Source organism: Lissotriton helveticus, chromosome 7 (assembly GCF_964261635.1).
Source record: "Lissotriton helveticus chromosome 7, aLisHel1.1, whole genome shotgun sequence".
Classification (NCBI taxonomy): Eukaryota; Metazoa; Chordata; class Amphibia; order Caudata; family Salamandridae; genus Lissotriton; species Lissotriton helveticus.
The window spans coordinates 112,831,208-112,851,514 of record NC_136068.1 but is presented as its reverse complement, the minus strand read 5'-3'; the positions used below and the strand labels follow the sequence as shown (position 1 = coordinate 112,851,514).

Below are 20,307 nucleotides of genomic sequence, written 5' to 3'. Positions count from 1 at the left end.
TCCCGTCGTTTCACTCCGCTCTCTTTCTGTACCTGCCCTTAGTCCTTCTGTTCCTTCCTCATTCCTTCCTGTTCTTTCTTCACCTTCACTTTCTCCTTCCTCCAAGACATCCTCTGTTCCTTCTTCCACATCATCTTCCCATTTCAGTATCTTGCTGCATTTAGCCATTCTGTCCATCGACCAAATCTTACCATCGCTCAGGAGAGCCGATCTGGCGTAGGGTTCCACCACTTTAAGGGGAGGTGAGAACTTGCTCTCTCCCTTTCTCTTCATGATGGCTAACTTCACCCTTACCCAATCACCTTTGTCCAGTTCTGTGCTCTGAGTGTTCCGTCTTCTGTTGTAGTGAGACGTGTAGACTTCCTGAGCTCTCTCCAAATTTTTCCTGACCACCGCCGGTGACCACTTGCTCTGGACAATCAACTTCCTCCACGCTGCATTGTCCTTGGTGAACGCTTCTCTGCCTCTTAAGATCTTGAAGGGGCTGTAGCCTGTGCTACCCGGTGTGATTCGGTATGCCCAAATCATCTTCTCTAGCTCCTTTTCCCAATCCATTCCATCTTCAATGGCTGCCTGTATGGTGCCCATGATCACCCTATTGAAACGTTCCACTTGGCCGCTCCCCGCCGGGTGGTAGATCGGGGTGTGCTTCACTTCAATTCCGTTCCTTTTGGTGAAGGCTGTCCATTTTTCCGAAGTGAACTGGGGTCCATTGTCGCAGGTGATGATCTTTGGGATTCCTTCGCTGACAAACGTGGTGCGCAAAAACTTTATCACGGCTTCAGTGTCCACTCGCTCCAAGATTTGTATCTCAGGCCATTTAGAATACCTATCGATGGCAACCACCACATATTTTTGAGTGCCTTCCTTGTTCAGGACTGGCCCCATTATGTCCACCGACAACATCTCCCATGGCCCATCTGGAATCGGAAACCTTCCCAGCGGTGGTCTCAGCATGCTCTGAGCTTTGTCCGACTTTGCACAAGACTCGCAAGAGCGCACATGTCTTTCCACCTGCGCGTCGATGGCAGGCCACCAGTATGCTTGCCTGGCCAAGGCTTTCGTTTTTGTGATTCCCTGGTGCCCTTCATGTAGCAAGGACATCAGTCATTCCAACAAGTCTCTGGGCGGTACCACCTTGTCCCCTCGGAGTAAGAACGTTGGATTTTCAGCCAAGGACAGTTCCTCTCGGACTTCCCAGTATCTCTTCAGTTCCTCCTTTAAGTGTCTTTTCTCTGGCCAGCCGTGAACTACATAACCTTTTACAGCTACTAAGTCTGTATCTTCACCGTAGGCCTCCTCCCATTCCTGGGCGCTTATCACCTCTTCAGTGTCCTGGATGGTGGCTACCACATACCCATCCCATTCTTGTCTTTCCTCGTTCCGTGCCTCTTCCATGGCGGCTGCCCTACTTAGGAAGTCGGCTACTTTGTTCTGTGGTCCTGGAATGTGCTCGACTTCATAAACATAGTCCAATAGCCGTAGAGTCATCTTGGCTATCCTGGGTGTAGCATGGTCATGTCCGCTTGATGTTAGTACGCGAATCAATGGCTTGTGGTCGGTTCTCACGAGGAACTTGGCGCCCCACAAGTATTGTCTAAACTTCTCGACCGCCCAGACCACTGCCAGCATTTCTTTCTCCACCACACTGAACTTCTCCTCATTGGGTGAGAGCGAGCGGGAGGCGAAGCTGACAGTCGACATCTCTCCTGACTCCTCTTTCTGCATCAGTACAGCTCCCAAGCCTCGATCGCTGGCGTCCGTGGTGAGAATAGACTCCGCTTTGGGGTCGAATCCTTTGAGGGGAATGGCTGTTCCCATTTCCAGCTTGAGCGCGTCGAACTCGGTCTGCTCTTCCTTCCCCCATTGGAACCGGTTCTTTTCCTTGAGCAGTTGCCGTATGTGGTGTGTCTTAGTTGCGAAGTGAGGAATGAATTTGCTGTAGTATTCGGCCATTCCTAGGAATGACCGAACATCCTCTTTCTTTTCCGGGGTGGGTGCCTCCATGATGGCTCTCATGTTTGTTTTCTTCGGAGTTATCCCTTGCCCGCTCACCTCATGTCCGAGGTATGTGACTGACTGGACGCCCAGATTGCATTTGGTCCATTCGGCGGTCAATCCACTGTCCTGCAGCTTCTGTAGTACCTTGTGAAGTTTCACATTGTGTTCTTGCCTCGACTTCCCCATCACCGGAATGTCATCTTGAAAGAATAGGACGTCTTTCAGGTCTTTCAGGAGCTTGTGCATGATTTTCTGGAACACGGCAGCGGCTGAAGCTAGGCCGAAGGGCATCCTCACGAACTCGTAGCACCCGAATGGCGTGATGAACGACGTGAGGTGGGTGCACGACGGATGGAGCTTGACCTGATGGTAGGCCGACGAGAGGTCCACCGTGGAGAACCATGCGACGTCCTTCGTTTTTGCCAACATTTCACTGATGCGTGGTAAGGGGAATTTGTCTATGACAATGTTTTTGTTTAACTCTCTTAAGTCCACGCAGAGACGTACCTTGCCATTGGGCTTTTGGGCTACGACCAGGGGCGACAGCCACTCTGCGCTCTCTATCGCCCTAATGACTCCTTCCTTTTCTAACCTTTCTAGTTCTGTTTGTACTGCCTCCCTGCTGCGGAACGGAATGTTCCTCACCTTGTGGATGACTGGTACTGCCCCTTCTTTCAATTTGATGAGGTGTGTGTACTTGCCCAGCTCGCCGATCTGCCCGTTGAATACCTTGGGGTATGTCTTCCGCCACAGCTGTACGTCTTCCTTGATTTCCATATCCATGAGCAGAATTTTCTCTATGCCTCCTGGGTTGAGCTGGATCCCCAAGGCTCCTTGGTCCTTCCAACTCAGTACGGACGGGCCTCTCTCTGCAACGTACAGCTTGCACTGCGCATGACGGCCTCTAAATTCAAACAAGAGCGGGCAGTAGCCTAGCATGGGGATCTTTTGTCCAGTGTACGTTACCGGTCTCACATCCATGGGTAGGAGTGCTCCTTTGATCCTTGACGCGAAGTTGTCTTCCCACACCTGCCTCTGGACGATTGAGATGGGCGCTCCACTGTCCGCGATCATCTCCAAGGGTATTCCTCCTATGTGCATATCAAGCCTGGGCTTGTCTGAGTTGGAACCATCCATCTCCAGAATCTGGACGTCAATGTACAGGAATTCCTCCTCCTCCCCTTTGTCGTCCTGATCGCTGGAATCGTCTCGCTGATCCTGGTCCACCAAACGCACCACGGCATTCTTCGGTTTCCTGCGACACACCTTCTCGTAGTGTCCAAAGATGTTGCAATACGAACATCTAGCTTTGAAAGCGGGGCACGCCTTGTCGTTTCCTAGGTGGTTAGTGCTCCCACACCTGTAACACTGGTTTTTTCCTGTCTTGTGTGCCTTGCTGTCCACCTGTGATTTGTTGGGGAAATCAGCTCTATTTCCTCCCTGGGTCTTCCTCGTCTCATTTTGCTTCCAACGGTCGTTTCTGTTTGGCGCCATTATTCTACACACCGCTTGCGATTCCTGGGCGTCTCTCTTCGCTGCTTGAGCGCACCTTCTCGATAGCTCTGCTTTCTTTACCATCGCCCAGATTTCCTTGAGTGGAGCGTCGCCGTTCACCCACAATTTCTCCTGTATGTGGGCACTAGAGGTATGCATGATAATTTGGTCCCTGATGAATTCATCCAGCAGTCCTCCAAATCTGCACGTGACAGCTAGCTTTCTCAGCGCTACAACATATTCATCCACTGACTCTCCGCTCTTCTGCTTCCTCTGAAAGAAGTTGAATCTGTCAATGGCGACGCACACCACAGGCCTGTAATGTGCGTCCAAGTCTTCGATGGCATGATCAAATACCTCTGTGTCCGTTGCGGCTCTTTCTCCTTTCACAATCGTGTCGTAGATCCTGAGCCCTTCTGGACCCAAGTTGAGGAGCAGAATCTTCTTTTTCCTCTTACTCGAGAATGGGGTGTCGCCTTCTTCCTCTAGCGCCTCCAGATAGTTAAGGAAGTACCTCTTCCAGTCTTCCCATTTCCTTTCCGGTTCTCCGCTTTTCGTGAGGAATGGAACTAGTTGGGCGAGGGAAGTGCTCTGGCTCGCCATGGCTGGGGCGTTCCTCCTGGGCTTTGGTACAGTGACTGCTTGCCTGGACGGACTCCCTGGGGCGTCTTGCTCTCCTCCCTCGTCCTCTCTGTGCTCGCCCTCGCTGTCCTCTCCTAGTCCACTCTCTGTGGTGAGAGTTGTGGCTCGTGAGCTGTCTCCCACCTTCTTACTCGATGGGCCTGCGGTCTCCGCCAGCGTGCGCCTCTTCTCTCTGGTGCTGAGGCACTTCGAGGGCTTACCGTGATGTTGGCCAGGTACTTAGTGGATCCTCGTGGTGACGTCTGCAGCCTCGCAGTGCACACTACCCCCTCCGGATATAGTTTCTTCGGGCTGTGGCCTTTTCTGGGCTCTGGTGACTCTGTGGGGTCCCCTTCTGGCTTGTGTGCGTTTTCGGGCGTTTTTGGCGCTCTTTCCACGCTATTAGCTGCCTTGCCGGCTCCTCTGCCGCGCTCCGTGTCCGTTTTTTGTTTCTCACGCAAGATGCGTGCAATCCCAGGGGTCGCGTGCGTTCGGGTATTAGTTATCCCGACTCGTCGCCATTGTAATGATGCTAGGACACCGCGTTAGGTGTTAAACTTATTTATTGAATGCAGGAGCGCCGGGGCTGGCTTCCTCTAGCTTCGGCGCCAGAGAACAATGACCCCGCCTACCACATCCTGTGACGTGGTTCCTGTTCCGCTAAAGGAACACTAGAGCGCTACCACACGTACGATAAAGACCTTTTAATTTAATTTGAACTTCTGATTAAAAAATGTAAAATGCATGGATTATTTGATTACCTTACAAACATTTCTCATGCTGCAGAAAATTAATATGGCTTCTCACCCATTCGGGTGTGACTGCATCACTAAGGCCTCATTTAGAGTTTCTCAGATCAGTTGAACTAATGTAAATTGTCGCATACATGCCAGTAGACCCCATTCAGGTGGGAGACTCATGCCTTTTGAAGCCCAAAATGGCTTTGTTTTAGTTGTCTCCCGCCAGAAATTGTATTGGCTTCAATACTAATCAATGGGGAAAATCCATTCTACTGGTTTATTTTTCTAATCTCCCCCTTACCTGTTCTAAAAAGTTGCCATGTAAATTGGAGGCTATTACTTCATCAAGTCCAAGGCCTACACCACCATGTTTTGTGGGGAACCACCTGATTTATGATCGCGGAGCCTCAGCGGGTTTTGCGCCAGAAACATTTATCCAGCACTATCTGCCACAGGGCTGCCGGGTAATGAACATTGGATGGCGTCCCGATCTCATCTTTCCTGCTTATGACACCATGCTTGCCGGAAACAGCAGGATTAAGGGCCTTGAGGCATAGGGAGCAATTTTCTAACACTTTGGGTGTTTGAAGAAATAAAAATGTTGCTCAGCACTTTCATGCCCTGTCTTCCAGTTTGAAGTTTTTCTTCAAAATCACCAGAGCATTCTTAATAGGTTGTGGTCCTCCCCCAGAACGGTGGCGGCTTCCACCACTCGAACATTCTAGCAGGCGGTGCATGGGGTTCCAAGTGACCACTTTAGTCTCTTGTATGAAATGGGGACTCTCGGAAAGGTTGACACCTCATTCAGTATCATCAAAGACACCGTGTTTCCAGTTCTTGACTTTTTTTTGACAATCTTATGCACTCTGGCTACAATATTATTTGATTCCATTGAACTAATTAGAGCAATACTTGTGATAACAATGATTTGTGAGTGAAAAGCCAGGCACTAAATATGACATTTTTAGGTGGCCACCATCCACTCAATATTGTGGGAAGTGGAGTTGCAACCTTTGCTGACACTACTCAAAGACCATATAGCATAGCTGTCTTACAGCACCAACTCAAATAGCTAGAAGATGGTGTCAGGGTGCAACAACTTTCCTAGTTGCAACTCGAAAGGGCGTGCCTAAAGTGAAAAAATATATATAATTTTGTCTGAAGCTCCTATGATCCTTACATTAGAGCTACATCTCTCTACAAATTCCTTTTCACAATTGAGACAAACTGTTACCTACTGCGGTGACTGAAAACTTGCAACGCACCAGCGATGTGTATCAAATCAATAGTTAGTTTCCATACTACTGTCTCTGTTTAAAAAAATGCTGTCTAATAGATTGGTGACCACTTACTAATTTATAGTTCTCTAAAAACTACTGGAAGTGTGCCTGTTTCTGATTTTACTTTGCTGAATTTCTGTTTGTGGTGGACTATCATTTTGGTGGATATGGGCATGGAGGAAGGAGAAGGGTGAATATTTACATTCAGTTGTTTCTGTGGTGCCAGTTTTGAGTGTGTGCCGGTGTCTCCCTGTCCTTTAGAGTGTAAAGCTTTCTTTTCTGGTTTAGGCTTTTTCCAAAAGTAAGGGTCCAAGAAAGTTAATCAATGTGGCATATTTTTGGGTTGGGCTGTGGTCAGTAGATATGTGGATGATTTTATTTTCTAAAGGTCATGTTTTTGTTTTTTTGGTATGCAGGTGATGAACGGTGTAACGAAGTTAGCAGTCCAGTAGCTGGGGTGGGCGGAACTAGGTGGGCAGAGGGGAAGAGGAGGGGACAGGATAGGAAGGGGCAGTCAGAGTAGGGACAGGGACGAGAGTAGACGTATAGTAATAAAGCTCCATTGAGAATACTATACAGCGTCTGTGGTTATTGTAGCAGGATGCTACAGCTGGCGACGAGGGTGGGATGCGTTTGAACCCAACCCACAGAACCTCATAAGAGAGCCCTGTCCCCAGGCAGCCTCGAGGAGAAGGAGACGCTGACCGAAGTGACGAAATTACGACCTACCACGAGAGGTCGGTAGCAGGTGACCCTGTCCCCCCCCAGCAGTCGAGAGGGACCCAAGAGGGAGCCGAGGCACCAAGCGTCTGAACGCTCGAGGTGGAAGAGACCTTTTCGCGCTGAAACGCTACTTGCGCAGGAAGCGCGCAGTGACCAGCCAGTGCTGCAGGAGCAGAAGCCAGGAGCCTACCCTGACTCTGCCAGACCCCAAGAGAGAGGAGAAAGTGCCCCGGCGTGGAGGACGGCGCCCCACGGAGACCGCCTGCCAAGCGGTGCTGAGCGAGCGCTGTTCGCGCCAAAACGGAAGAAAAGCTCACCCCCGATGCGTGAGACATCGCCTGCAAGCCACGCAGTGAACCGGGAGCTCGCCTGGATCGCGTCTGACTGCTCCGGTGTCCGAGGAGTGTCTGGAGAGGTGCGGAGGGTGAGCTGCCTGAAGAAACCGGCTGCCGGTGAGTGCCGAGTGGAGAATGGAGGCTTGAATGAGATCTGGTGGGACATGAGATTCCCATAGCGGCGGCCATCTTTAAGTCAGGCGACTTCTGGGACATCCTCCCTGGGCAAAATAGAGGCGGCCATTTTGAAGTCAGGCATCAAGAGAAAGAGAAAACAAGCACTGACAAAGGAACAAGCAGTGGAACACAAACAAGCATTGACAGCCACAAGAGACAAACAAGCATTGCTAGCCACAAGAGAACAAACCTTGGGAACGCACGCCAGTCGCTGACGCAAGAAGCGGACGCGGGCGCCAAAACTCATTGCCAAGATGTCTAACCCTCCCGCGCAGAAGGACGTCAAGGGAGGCACCCACCTGCGAGCCCCGGAGCCACTGTCAGTCACAACAGGAAGCAGCATGGGACTAAAATGGCAAGAATGGCTAGAGGACTTTGAGGACTATATTGAGGGGTCCAAAATTGAGCCAGACAAAGATAAGATCATAGCCCTTCGCAATCTAGGGGGGCGTGAGATAAGCAAGATCATACGAGAGATCCCAGCCACAGATGGTGACACCTATGATAAAGTAAGAACTGTTCTAAATAACCGTTTTCTGCATAAGAGAAACGTCGACTATGAGAGACACAAGTTCCACCAGCAGCGCCAGGGAAAGGAAGAACCACTGAGTTCTTTCATACATCGGCTGCGGCGGCAGTCCCAACATTGTGACTTTACCAACTTCTCGCCGGATGCGGCCATCAAATCTCAAATAATCACGGAGTGTCACTCGGAGTCGCTGAGACGGCGACTGCTGAGAAAACCACAGGAACTAGCAGAGATCGAGGAAAACTCCCGACTGTACGACCAAGCCGAAGAAAATGCGGCGGAAATTGAAACAGGACCCAGTACCAGCCGTGAACACGCCAACCGCATCACTGAGAGACGGCAGGGACGACAGGATCGGCGCGACAGTGGAAGACGTCACCCGCGAGACAGATCGCGGCGCTCCAAGTACTCGCCCAGGCGACGCCCAGACTACAGGCGGAAAGTATCCGAAAGGAGAGATCGCCGACCTGAACGCACAAGGCGATGTTTCAGGTGTGGATACGACTACCCTCACATCGACTCCTGCCCTGCCATGGGCCAACGGTGCAGAAAATGTGGACGGTCCAACCACTTTGAGGCCATGTGTGGGGATTACCACAAAGAAAAACGCAAAGATGGTGACAGACAGGATGGGTCGCAGCGGCCCTCACGATCGGAGGCCAAGCGTCATCACATCAGAGCAGTCCAGGAAGAGCCTCCTAGATCCCCCACGTCCTCACACTCCAGTCACGACTCTCGGCGCTCCCGATGGGACCGTCGTTCCCCCTCAAGAGACTCAAGATCGTCCTCGTCCAGGCATTCATCCTACACCACCGAATATATCAACTTTGCTGACCATGATCAGTTCAAACGTTATCCACGCCTCAACATCAAAGTGGGCAACCATGCCGCCAAGTTCATGATGGACAGCGGAGCATCGCTCAACTACATATCTGTTGCTGAACACGACCGTATGGACCCCAAGCCACGTTTGCATTTCGCGCCTGTCCGCGTCTACACCTGGATGGCGAAGAAACCTCTCCAATGCTTGGGCAAGTTTGATACCACCCTCACGCATGGCAAGCTCTCCATCCCAGCAGTTATCCATGTAATTAAAGGACCGGAGGCTGACTGTCTGCTGAGCCTCCCCACGGCGGAACGTCTTCAGTTGGTGCACATCCTCTTCAACGTCCATGACATCTCGGACTGCGCCGGAAAGTTCCCTTCCCTCTTCCGAGGTCTGGGGAAGCTGAAGGGCCGTCAAGTCCACCTGCATATCAATGAGCAAATCAAACCAGTGGCTCAACACCCGCGAAGAGTGCCATTTCACCTGCAATCCGCGGTTGAATGTGAACTGCAGGAACTTTTGGACGCAGACATTATTGAGCGCACTGCGGGCCCCACTCCATGGATGTCCCCGGTGGTTATCGTCCCCAAGAAAGGGTCCCAAAACAAAGTCCGTCTCTTTGTGGACATGCGTCTGCCGAACACTGCTATTGAGAGGGAGAGACACCCAGGCCCTCTCCTGAGCGACATGATCACGGCCCTCAACGGGGCAACCGTGTTCTCTAAACTGGACCTGAACAAGGGCTACCATCAGCTCGAGCTTGATGACAGCTCTCGCCCCATCACGACGTTTGCCACCCATCTTGGTCTTTTCCGCTACAAACGTCTCAGTTTTGGCGTCTCATCAGCCGCCGAGATCTTCCAGGAGGCCATACGTCTTGTCATCCACCATATACCTAACGCCCTTAACTACAGCGATGATATCTTAGTCTATGGTTCGAACACGCAGGAGCATGACACCGCCCTCGATCGTGTCTGCCTCGCTCTGATGGAAGCTGGGTTAACCCTCAACAAGGACAAATGTGAATTTCATCAGTCAACCCTGAAATTTTTCGGACACATCTTCTCGGCGAGTGGCATGACACCGGACCCGGACAAAATCGCCACGCTCAACAACACCAAGAGTCGGGCAGACGTCAACGACTTGCGTTCCTTTCTTGGGATGGCAAGCTACTGCGCCCGCTACATTCGTGACTACGCCACCGTAAGTCACCCTCTGAGGCTCCTCACGAAAGCTGGCGCGCAATTTGTGTGGACCCCGGAGTGTGAGCGTGCCTTCATGGACATCAAACACGCCGTGGAGTCAGCCAAGTGCCTCTCCTATTTCAATCCCAAGAGGAAAACGGAGATCACCGTGGACGCAAGCCCCGTGGGCTTAGGGGCCATCCTGGCACAGTACGACCATGAGTCGGCTCAGAGGAGGATCATCGCCTATGCCAGTCGGAGCCTAACGGACCCTGAGAAACGATATTCCCAGCCGGAGAAGGAGAGCCTGGCCGTCGTGTGGGCGTGCGAACACTTCCACATCTTCATATTCGGGAAACACTTCACGCTCATAACTGACCATCAGGCACTTGTCACGATCTATGGAAATCCCAAGTGCAAGATGCCCCCCAGGATCGAGAGATGGGGCTTGCGGCTGCAAGAGTACACGTTCTCGATCATTCACAAACCGGGGAAGGATGAGAATCCAGCTGATTATATGTCTCGCCACCCCCGAGACTCATCAGAGACTGCACCTCCATTCCGGAGGAATACATTCACTTCGTGGCCAACCATGCTCGTCCACCAGCCATCCCCATGCGCGCCATTCGGGAAGCGACCAACCAAGACAGCATCCTACAAGAAGTGATAAAGCGCACCCGAACCAACAGATGGAGATACCACCCGCAGGAGGAAGAGGAAAACCCTGCTGTCAAGAAGGAACTCCAAGCCTTCCGGCATGTCTCCGACGAACTCTCTGTAACCGGTGATGACCTCCTCCTCAGAGATCACAGACTAGTTATACCAGCGACACTGAGACAAGGAGTAATCGATTTGGCCCACGAAGGTCATCGAGGAGTCGTCTCCACCAAAAGAGCACTGAGAGAACGTGTCTGGTTCCCAGCTCTCGACCAGATGGTCAAGGACACATTGAAAGACTGCCACCCATGTCAACTGACCAGCCACAGTAATCCACCTGCACCCCTACAGATGACCCCATTGCCTGATGGGGTATGGCAAGAAGTCGCCATGGACTTTTATGGCCCTCTGCAGTCCGGGTAGTATGTAGTCGTCATCTTGGATGAATACTCCAGGTTCCCAGTGGCCCAGTTCATATCATCCACCAGTACCGCCTGCACCCTCAAGGTGCTTGAGGAAGTCTTCGCGACTTGGGGTGTCCCCAGGGTCATCAAGACGGACAATGGGCCCCCATTCAATAGTCATGAGTTCAGCGACTTCGCGAAGCACATGGACTTCCAACATCGCAAAGTCACGCCACTCTGGCCTCAGGCCAACGGCACTGTGGAAAGATTCATGTCCACCATTAAGAGAACATTCCAGCAAGCCACGGCTGAAAAGAAAGATCTTCAGTCAGCACTGAACGAGGTCCTTAGTGCCTACAGGACCACTCCTCACTCTACGACGGGCCAATGCCCTGCGACTCTCATGCTTGGGAGGACAATGAGGAATCGGATCCCCACATGGGACGGAGCCCTGAGAAAACCTCCGTCGGATCAACAACACAGCGACATGGCCATAACAGATCGACACCGCAAGGACAAGATGAAAGAGTATGCGGACCGCAAGCGAAGGGCCCGGTCCCCCTCCCTGAAAGAAGGCGACAGAGTCGTTGTCAAGCAGGAACGACGCCAAAAGACTGACTGTCGTTTCAAAGATGAGCCCCTAACAATTACTCAACAAAAGGGCACCATGGTGACAGCAGAATCAGAGACACGAAGAGTCACCCGCAACGCTTCTCACTTTAAGAAGTGCTCCCCTGAAGTCCACGAAAGTTCACCTATGGTCCCCACACCTGAGTGCAGGGACAACCCTGAGACTGTCGCACTCGACACCGGACTTTCGCCTACAGAAGAACCCTCACCTGAAGATGTCGTGTCCACACCAGCGAGACCCCGCCGTCACGTGCGGCCTCCCAAGAGACTGATTGCAGAGATGGACTAATCTCTATTTCTTTCATTTGTTACTTTATTAAGAAAGGGGGAGATGTAACGAAGTTAGCAGTCCAGTAGCTGGGGTGGGCGGAGCTAGGTGGGCAGAGGGGAAGAGGAGGGGACAGGATAGGAAGGGGCAGTCAGAGTAGGGACAGGGACGAGAGTAGACGTATAGTAATAAAGCTCCATTGAGAATACTATACAGCGTCTGTGGTTATTGTAGCAGGATGCTACAAACGGTGTAACAATGGAAGATGAATTTGTCATATTGATGGTGAGATACTGTATCTGGTCGGGGCAGATTCCCACAGCAGCCATTAAGAGCACTGGGAATTGATGAACGAACAAGTGCAGATTTAGGAGTAATATTCTAACAAAACCATATGAATTTCTTTGTTTTAATTTCAATTCATGTTTAAACTATCCAGGCTTTCATATTACTGATGTATGATTTAGAGGTTCCTGCTCTATTTCTAAGACAAGTTCAAAAATAAACCACAGGCGTTACCTCCTACAGAGTCTAATATCTGTAATTTCGTAATTATCGTACAAAGTATAATATTTTTAACAAATGCTGATAAACTTTGTTCATTAGGAATAAAACAAAGATTCTGTTTGCGACTGAGTATAATTACATGATACGCGTTCCTATTAAATGCCTCCTTAATCACAAAGCATGGTTCTGTAGTGAACTATAGGGAAAAAATGTTCTTTCCACTTCTCTTCATATTGCATTTTCCTAAATCAATTGTACTTAATAGTCAAAAGATTTAAGAGTTATTCTGCACCTTCTAGAATGTGTTTATGAACCAGATTTCTTGGTTTTCCACAGAAATGGCTATGCCTGTTCATGTACTAGCCTCGGTCTCATCTTTCTAAATACAACGACCAAGTACAAAATATAGGATAGAATTCCAATGCATTCATAGCATACAGTGGCAGCCGGCATGGATCATGGATGGCTGGGGCAGGTGCGGGGAAAAGCCTGGGGTGGGGGGTTGGGCGCAATGTAAAAAAACAAAAACACTTACCTTGCGGCCGGGTTCCGCGTCTCTGCTCCTGCTCTCCTCGTTTTGACTCCAGGAATAGGAAGCACAGTAAGGCTCCCCTGACCAATCACAACGCTGCAATGCTCGTTGTGATTAGTCTGAGCGTCCTGTTTCGAGGCACAGCCAGGGAAGTGGGGCCTGGGCATGTTCTCCACGCATGATGTAATGCAGCCTGCATGCAGAGCAGGAAAAGTGCGCATGACTGTTTTGGGCACCCCCCGAGAAGGCCGGCCAAACAGTCATGTGCACTTAGGAGTGGGCAAACCACTCCTCCACTGCTCTGCCGCGAGAGCCCTGTGGAGGAGCCGCCACTGATATTATAGGATTTCATCTCTGTTACAGGGTAAGAGTGAATAGCAAGGATTGTCTAGTATCCAAGTAATAATCCTTTGAGTAGTCTTACATGCCTCTGTGAATTGGTCCCAAAGCATCTGAAACGGAAATAACATGGGAATATTCAGGGAATATTTGTATACAATTAGTATAAATAGGAAGGATTGTACCCTTTTCCCACCTACTTATAGGGGGTTAGTTATTTTTGGGCCGATTCACAAAGGAATGTATATGTACAAAGAGTATTTCTATAGTATTACCCCCTACTCATAAATGCTTTTATGAAAGGGCACCTATGTGCCTACTGGCCTTGCCATGGTGGTGTTAGATTCAACGTTCGACGGTTGGCCAGTGTTACATCAATATTGATTTACGTAGGTATTGGTATTGCAGTGTGAGGATAATAAGTGTGGTATTTGGCTCAATGTCAGAAACGCCTGGTGACATTTTCTGCCCCAATGTGGAATTTTCCACACTTTTTAACTGCACAATCATGCAAATTTATTAACGATTCTCAGTTAGTGGAATTAATTGGAATTTTGTATGGTAAAACTTCTTATATGCGGATTGGCCAGGTGGTGGTTCTGCGCATGCACAGAAATTGTGGAATAGATAGTTTTCCCCATTCTGCCCTGATGGATTTTTCAATGGATTGTAGGGACCATCAGCGGTTCTCATGGGCTAGACACTTTCTAGATTTTTGCAAGTGATATAATATGTGTGTATTATGTATGTATGAATGTATATATATATGTGTATATATATATATCCTAACAGGGAATCGGTTACAAAGTATGCGGTTATTCTGTAAACCTGGTGTGGTTGTGACCATTGCCAGGGCACCTAGTTTGGACAACCCCAACTTCAAGAATTTGGAGACTACTAAAGCATCAGGAAATGCATTCTCTGAACCAGCTCTCAGCAATTCCATCCGACTTTAGTCACAGAATTTATATGCACATACATTTAATATTTGTCTTTCTTGTTCTTATTTTGCAGTTTCCTACTGGTGTTTTCCTGTCTGGTGCTGTCTGTCTTTTCCACCATTAAGGAGTACGAGAAGAGTTCTGAAGGAGCGCTTTATATCTTGGTAAGATATACTCATGTTATATTTAAAAATAGGTCTAAGTGAGAAGGGACTAGATACATGCTATGTGCTTGTGAGAGTTTGTGTTTGTTGAATTTATAAATACATGTTTGTAAATTACGACATTGAAACTGTGAATTCGTAAGCACATTTAATTTTATATATGGTCATAATTTTCAAAATATAATATAGAATAAAAAAATATAGGAATTATAAAAATGTGTGGTAAAATGTTATCACGTTTGATGACACAGCACTTTGACATTTGGCATTTATTATTAATATATTAGCTTTCCTAAGTTAAGGGGGGTGAGATCAATAATGGTTTGCTTACTGTGGTTGTTAAAGAACCTTTTCGCATTTCAGAATAGAGAGGATGCTCTCTCATATTTCTGAATGATTCATTCATTTGGTCACTGACCATTGAGAAAGAATCTTTGGTACCCAATGTGTTGTCTGCTTTTGAGCAAATTTAATGAGGCGAGTGAAGAAATTGTAAAAGATGTTGCACGTTTTATTGATTTTTTTAAAAGAAAATAAATTTGCATATTTCTTCAGTACTTTTTATGAGAGCGGGAATGACATAACTGTATTTTAAAGTATTGTACAAAATCACAGAGAGATAAAATGACATACAGCCTGATTCATCAAGCTACATTGCACTCGCAAAGGGCAAGATTCTCAGAATCTTGCCTTTTGCGAGTGCAATTTTTGCATTTGGGATTCATCATCCCAAATGCAAAATTCACTATTAAAGAATTCGCACATTTGCGAAGAATTGCATTTAAGGAATCTCTATTTGAGATTCCTTAAATGCAATTCATGAATCATTTTAAAATTGCGAAATTGCAATTTTGGGCCGCTATTTACCGAGAGGTCAGACCTCTCGGTAAATAGCAAAAACTTAGAAAAATGCATTTAAATGCATTTTTCTAAGTTGCATGTTACACACACACATGTCCTTTGTACATGTGTGTGCGCAACACCAATGTAGATTACATTTCAGGGGTGCTACAGGGTGTCCTTTGGACACCCCTGCACCCTTGAATTCGCATCCCTATTTGCGATTAGCAATTTGCTAATCGCAAATAAGGAACATGTAGGAATCACAATATTTTTTGCAATTCCTACATGAATACCGTTTTGCAAGTCCTTAATAGAGATTCCTTATGATTCGCTATTAGGGGCTCGCAAAACAGGAGAATGATGAATCAGGCTGTTAGTGTCCTGCTCTTTAGTGTTGATGGGTAGTGGTGATGGGTGGTCATTTGGGGCACTGGGGGTCTGCCCCCTCCCAATTTGCAATCGCCCAAATAAACATTTGTAGCTGGAGAAATATTCAATATATAATGCTTTATAGTCAGTGCCTTGCAAGACTCTGAGAGGGGAAGGCAGCCAGCCACTTTCCTATAGTCCAAATGCCAGTGTGCATGTATTCATTCTCTGATTTACATCATGATGCAGGGCTTACCTCTCAACAGCCCCCATGTTCCAATCAAAGTAGTATCAGGAAACTATTGGCCTTGTTTCACCGATACAATGCAATCCCCGGATGCTGTCTGCATAGCTCAGTCTGAGGAAAGGCAGCTCGTCAATTGCAGGAAGAGCCTACCCTTTCCTGTTCACATTAGATAAGCACACGTTAAGTGTGCTTGATATGACCCAGGATTTCTCCAAGACAGGCATTATTGTAATTGAGAGCAGCTCTCTTAATTCACTTTCAGTGTTGATAACCGCGAAAATGACATGGAACAGCACGAATACAGAGCTCTCAAGAGAGGCACAATAATTTGTATTTGTAAAGCGCGAACATATCACCCCTCAAGGGTTTCAAGGCGCTGGTGGCCATCCGGGAGATTAACAGCCTGATTCATCATTCTCCCGTTTTGCGAGGCCCTAATAGCGATTCATAAGGAATCGCTATTAAGGACTTGCAAAACGGGATTCATGTAGGAATTGCAAAAAATATTGCGATTCCTACATGTTCCTTATTTGCGATTAGCAACTTGCTAATCGCAAATAAGGAATAACTCCCCATTCATTCCTAAGGGCCTACAGGCCCATAGGAATGAATGGGGAGTTATTCCTTATTTGCGATTAGCAATTAGCTAATCGCAAATAGGGATGCGATTTCAAGGGTGCAGGGGTGTCCAAAGGACACCCTGTAGCACCCCTGAAATGTAATCTACATTGGTGTTGCGCACACACATGTCCAAAGGACATGTGTGTGTGTAACATGCAACTTAAAAAAATGCATTTAAATGCATTTTTCTAAGTTTTTGCTATTTACCACGAGGTCTGACCTCTCGGTAAATAGCGGCCCAAAATTGCAATTTCGCAATTTCAAAATGATTCATGAATAGCATTTAAGGAATCTCAAATAGAGATTCCTTAAATGCAATTCTTCGCAAATGTGCGAATTCTTTAATAGCGAATTTTGAATTTGGGATGATGAATCCCAAATGCAAAAATTGCACTCGCAAAAGGCAAGATTCTGAGAATCTTGCCCTTTGCAAGTGCAATTTAGCTTGATGAATCAGGCAGTTGGTGAGCTATTGCTTAGAGTCACACACATGAGGCTGAGCTGCTGCCAGGGATCGAACCGCGGGCACTGTGCTCCAGAGGCATCTGCTCTGGCCCCTGCGCCACACCTTTAGGGGTCTGACGGTCTCTCCTGCAGCAGGGACTTCAAAAATAAAGGTACACTACTCTGCTGAGGAGTAAGGTAAAATGCTTTACATTTTATAAACCTTTTGAAACTGCTGAATGAAATTACTGAATTGATAGAGGAAATGTCACCCTTCTTCCCTGTTTTAATTTCTCGCTCACACGGCTGGACTGGGAACCTGTCCTGGCAAACAGCTTGGCCAGACCTCAGGGTGTGCTAGTTGGAAGCACCACTTCCGTCCCACTGCGCAGCTTTTGTTACAATGGGCCGATATTTCAGCTATGCTGCAAAACCGGCCTTCAGTAACAAAAACGGCATCCCAGGGGTGCCCCATCCTGGCGGCCCACCAGGGAAACGCCCGGTGCCCGCTACGGCCAGTCCGGCCCTGCTCGAACACACAACATAGGAATTGTGAATGGAGGAGGTATATGCGTGGTATGCGCTTGAACATATAAACAGAAAAGCCCTGACATTTTCCTGTCAATCCAATTATGTAATTTAACAATTAAATGGCTTTCCCTTATTACTTCCATGCCGCACTGTTGTTAGAAATCACCAGCAGTGAATGGTGTGGTGAAAGTTTTGTATATATGGGGGGGTGGAGGGGGCTGCAGGCTGCAGACCACATGCCAGTGGTCAAGGGCATTTAGGCCCTACACAAATATGCAGTGGGGTAATCAAATGTGTTCTTTAATTTTTGCTCCCCATGCTGCAGTTTGTAAACAAAAAGCTTTTGAAGACAAAGGCCTACATTTTCTAGAAAGCTTAATTATTTTAAAGCAATCACAGAAATGGTGGTCTGCTGACCCCAAAGTGGTAATTGTAGCCAATCGTAGTAGGTCTCAATTGGCAACCCATCTCATTAATAATAATGAGGTAGGTAGAATAGCGACTCACCACGATTCCGTGTTTTGTAAACTGACCTATTAGTGCACAGGTTGGTTAGCAAAATACAAATGTATTCAGTAAAAGCTGGTGCACAAACTGCAACTATTTTAACCGAATGCATTTTTGGTACATGAAGCCCACAGTTAGGAAATGCTCGCTTCTGAAATCTGATGTGATCAGCACGTCATAATTTCAAATCTCAGCAAGGTCAAATGTTAAGAGGTTGGTAAAATAATTACAACTTAATTTAGTTCTAGTAACTTATATTAACCCCTTGTGTGCTTCGGAATCCCGCCCACTAATTAAAACCCCAGTGCGGAAGTGGTTAAGAAAGAGAGTGTAGAACGAGGTTAAAGTACAAAATTAAAAATAAATAACTAAAAAGGCCTATTCGAGGCAATGTACATCTGTATTCCATAAAATCTTCTAATAGCTTTATAGACTTGGCAGCTTCTCTTGCAGCGTTCCACCATTTTGCCACTCCACTGCATAGGATGTTGCTACACTGTGGCATGTGTTGACCTGTCCCCTCTTCTTACCCGTAGGAAATCGTGACCATTGTGGTGTTCGGTGTGGAGTACTTTGTGAGGATCTGGGCTGCTGGATGCTGCTGTCGGTACCGGGGCTGGAGGGGTCGGCTTAAGTTTGCCCGTAAACCATTCTGTGTCATCGGTGAGGGTTTTCTTTTTATCTGAGACTGCCCTGTGATTGGACAAAGGCAAATAGGGGGAAAAGATTCAGGCACACATTCAAAAATCCTAGAAATTACAGCCTGTCTTATTTGTCTTTCTTTCAATGGATTACAAGAGCATGTTGGAACGACGCCATTCTAATACTTTCCTGTGATATTGGAGTGAGTTCCTTCTCTACATGCATGTGTGACCTGGGATCCATATTATATCTTAATTAATAGATTCTCCTGTGTATAAAGGCCACTCAATCTTGTTTCCATCTTAGCTTGAGCAGACATTCTACTGTTTGCAGCCATTTTGTAAGATTCCATTTCCTTCTTTGAATACATGCTAGTAGCATAATGAGGTCTAGCTTTTTGGAGGAAATGCATTAAGCTTTTCTGTGTAGCAGCAGAGGTCGATGTTGGCAGGATCCATAGGCAACCACTTGTTCATGCTTTTTGAATTCACAAAACCAGTTCTCATTGGATCTATGACGGAACCGTGAAAGCCATTACAATGCATTGCTTTACAACGCGGTCTTTAGAACGACCAGTCTTTACCACTGCATTCCTTTACCACGCAAGCCTTTACAGCGAACAAGCACTTTGTCTTAGTGGAAAGCTCTGGACTTTGGAGAGGTATAAATTACTATTCCAACCCAGATCTGCCCAACAGTAGGTAAAGCGCTGGACTTCGAAGTCCAACGCCGCTTCCCCTATGGCAAGAAGTTATAAAGACTTGCGTGGTGAAGGAATGCAGTGCTAATGACAGGTTGTTGTACAGACACGTTGTATAGGTAGTGCGTGCTTTAGACTTTGTGGTAAATTATGTTTATGCAGGCTCAAAGTAAAGGGACGAGGTTTACTGCTCTCTGTAGGGAAATCTAAAGAAGAAATAAATCTTCTTGCCAGTGTGTCTGCTATCTAAAAGAAATGTTAATGTGTGTAATTGGTTAATCAGCAAATGTTAAGACTGCTTGGGAGCCAGTATAGGCTTTAATCGATGAGTCATCTGAGACTTAATGGTGACAAAGATATATTAATTTTGAGAGGTAATGTAATAATATTACTAGCTGAGTTCTGGTGACTGTTCTTTTAATCAACACTTCTAAACATTTTTTGCACTATGTACAATCTTATATCGTATTGCTAAAATATGTATTATGAAAGCACTTGTTTACTCTCTAACACAGAATCATTTTTTTCACATTTTTCTACAGCCCTTTTTATAGTGTCTGTAATATAATTTTAAAATAATGCAGTTACCTGAAAGTGATGGAGCGAAATTAGTGGCCTTAGCCATGTCTTTGAACCTTTTTATAATCTGGTGACATACACATCCACACAACTGTGCAGCAGATACATTAACCCATCAAGCCATCTTACAGTTATTGAAACCTGTGACATACTGGTTACGCACAGATCTCTGCAGCAGACACTCACCACCCGATTCACAAAGGTAAAGTTAGACCAAAAGTCTAACTTTACTACTTATCTGTATTCACGAAGGTAAGTTACTACAAGTGAAATTACGACTAGTAATTTTACTAGTAGTAGCTTTACTACTAGTAAGTTTACTGGTAGTAAACTCACTAGTAGTATATTACCTTTGTAAATACCAAAAAGTAGTAAAGTTAGACTTTTGGTCTAACTTTACCTTTGTGAATTGAGCCCTTGGTCCTCTTAGGTGTTTTTATTGGGACTGCAGCTGTAACTTGCAGAAGCCAGA

General features: G+C 47.1%; 1 protein-coding gene across 1 annotated transcript in view; it reads left to right on the top strand.

The window, feature by feature from the left end:
- KCNQ2 (potassium voltage-gated channel subfamily Q member 2) overlaps positions 1-20,307 on the top strand; it is a 359,037-nt gene that overhangs the window by 161,111 nt on the left and 177,619 nt on the right. The window contains exons 2-3 of the mRNA XM_078650429.1: positions 14,262-14,352; positions 18,451-18,577. Coding sequence (XP_078506555.1) covers positions 14,262-14,352; positions 18,451-18,577 — 218 coding nt within the window. The remainder of the gene's footprint in view (positions 1-14,261; positions 14,353-18,450; positions 18,578-20,307) is intronic.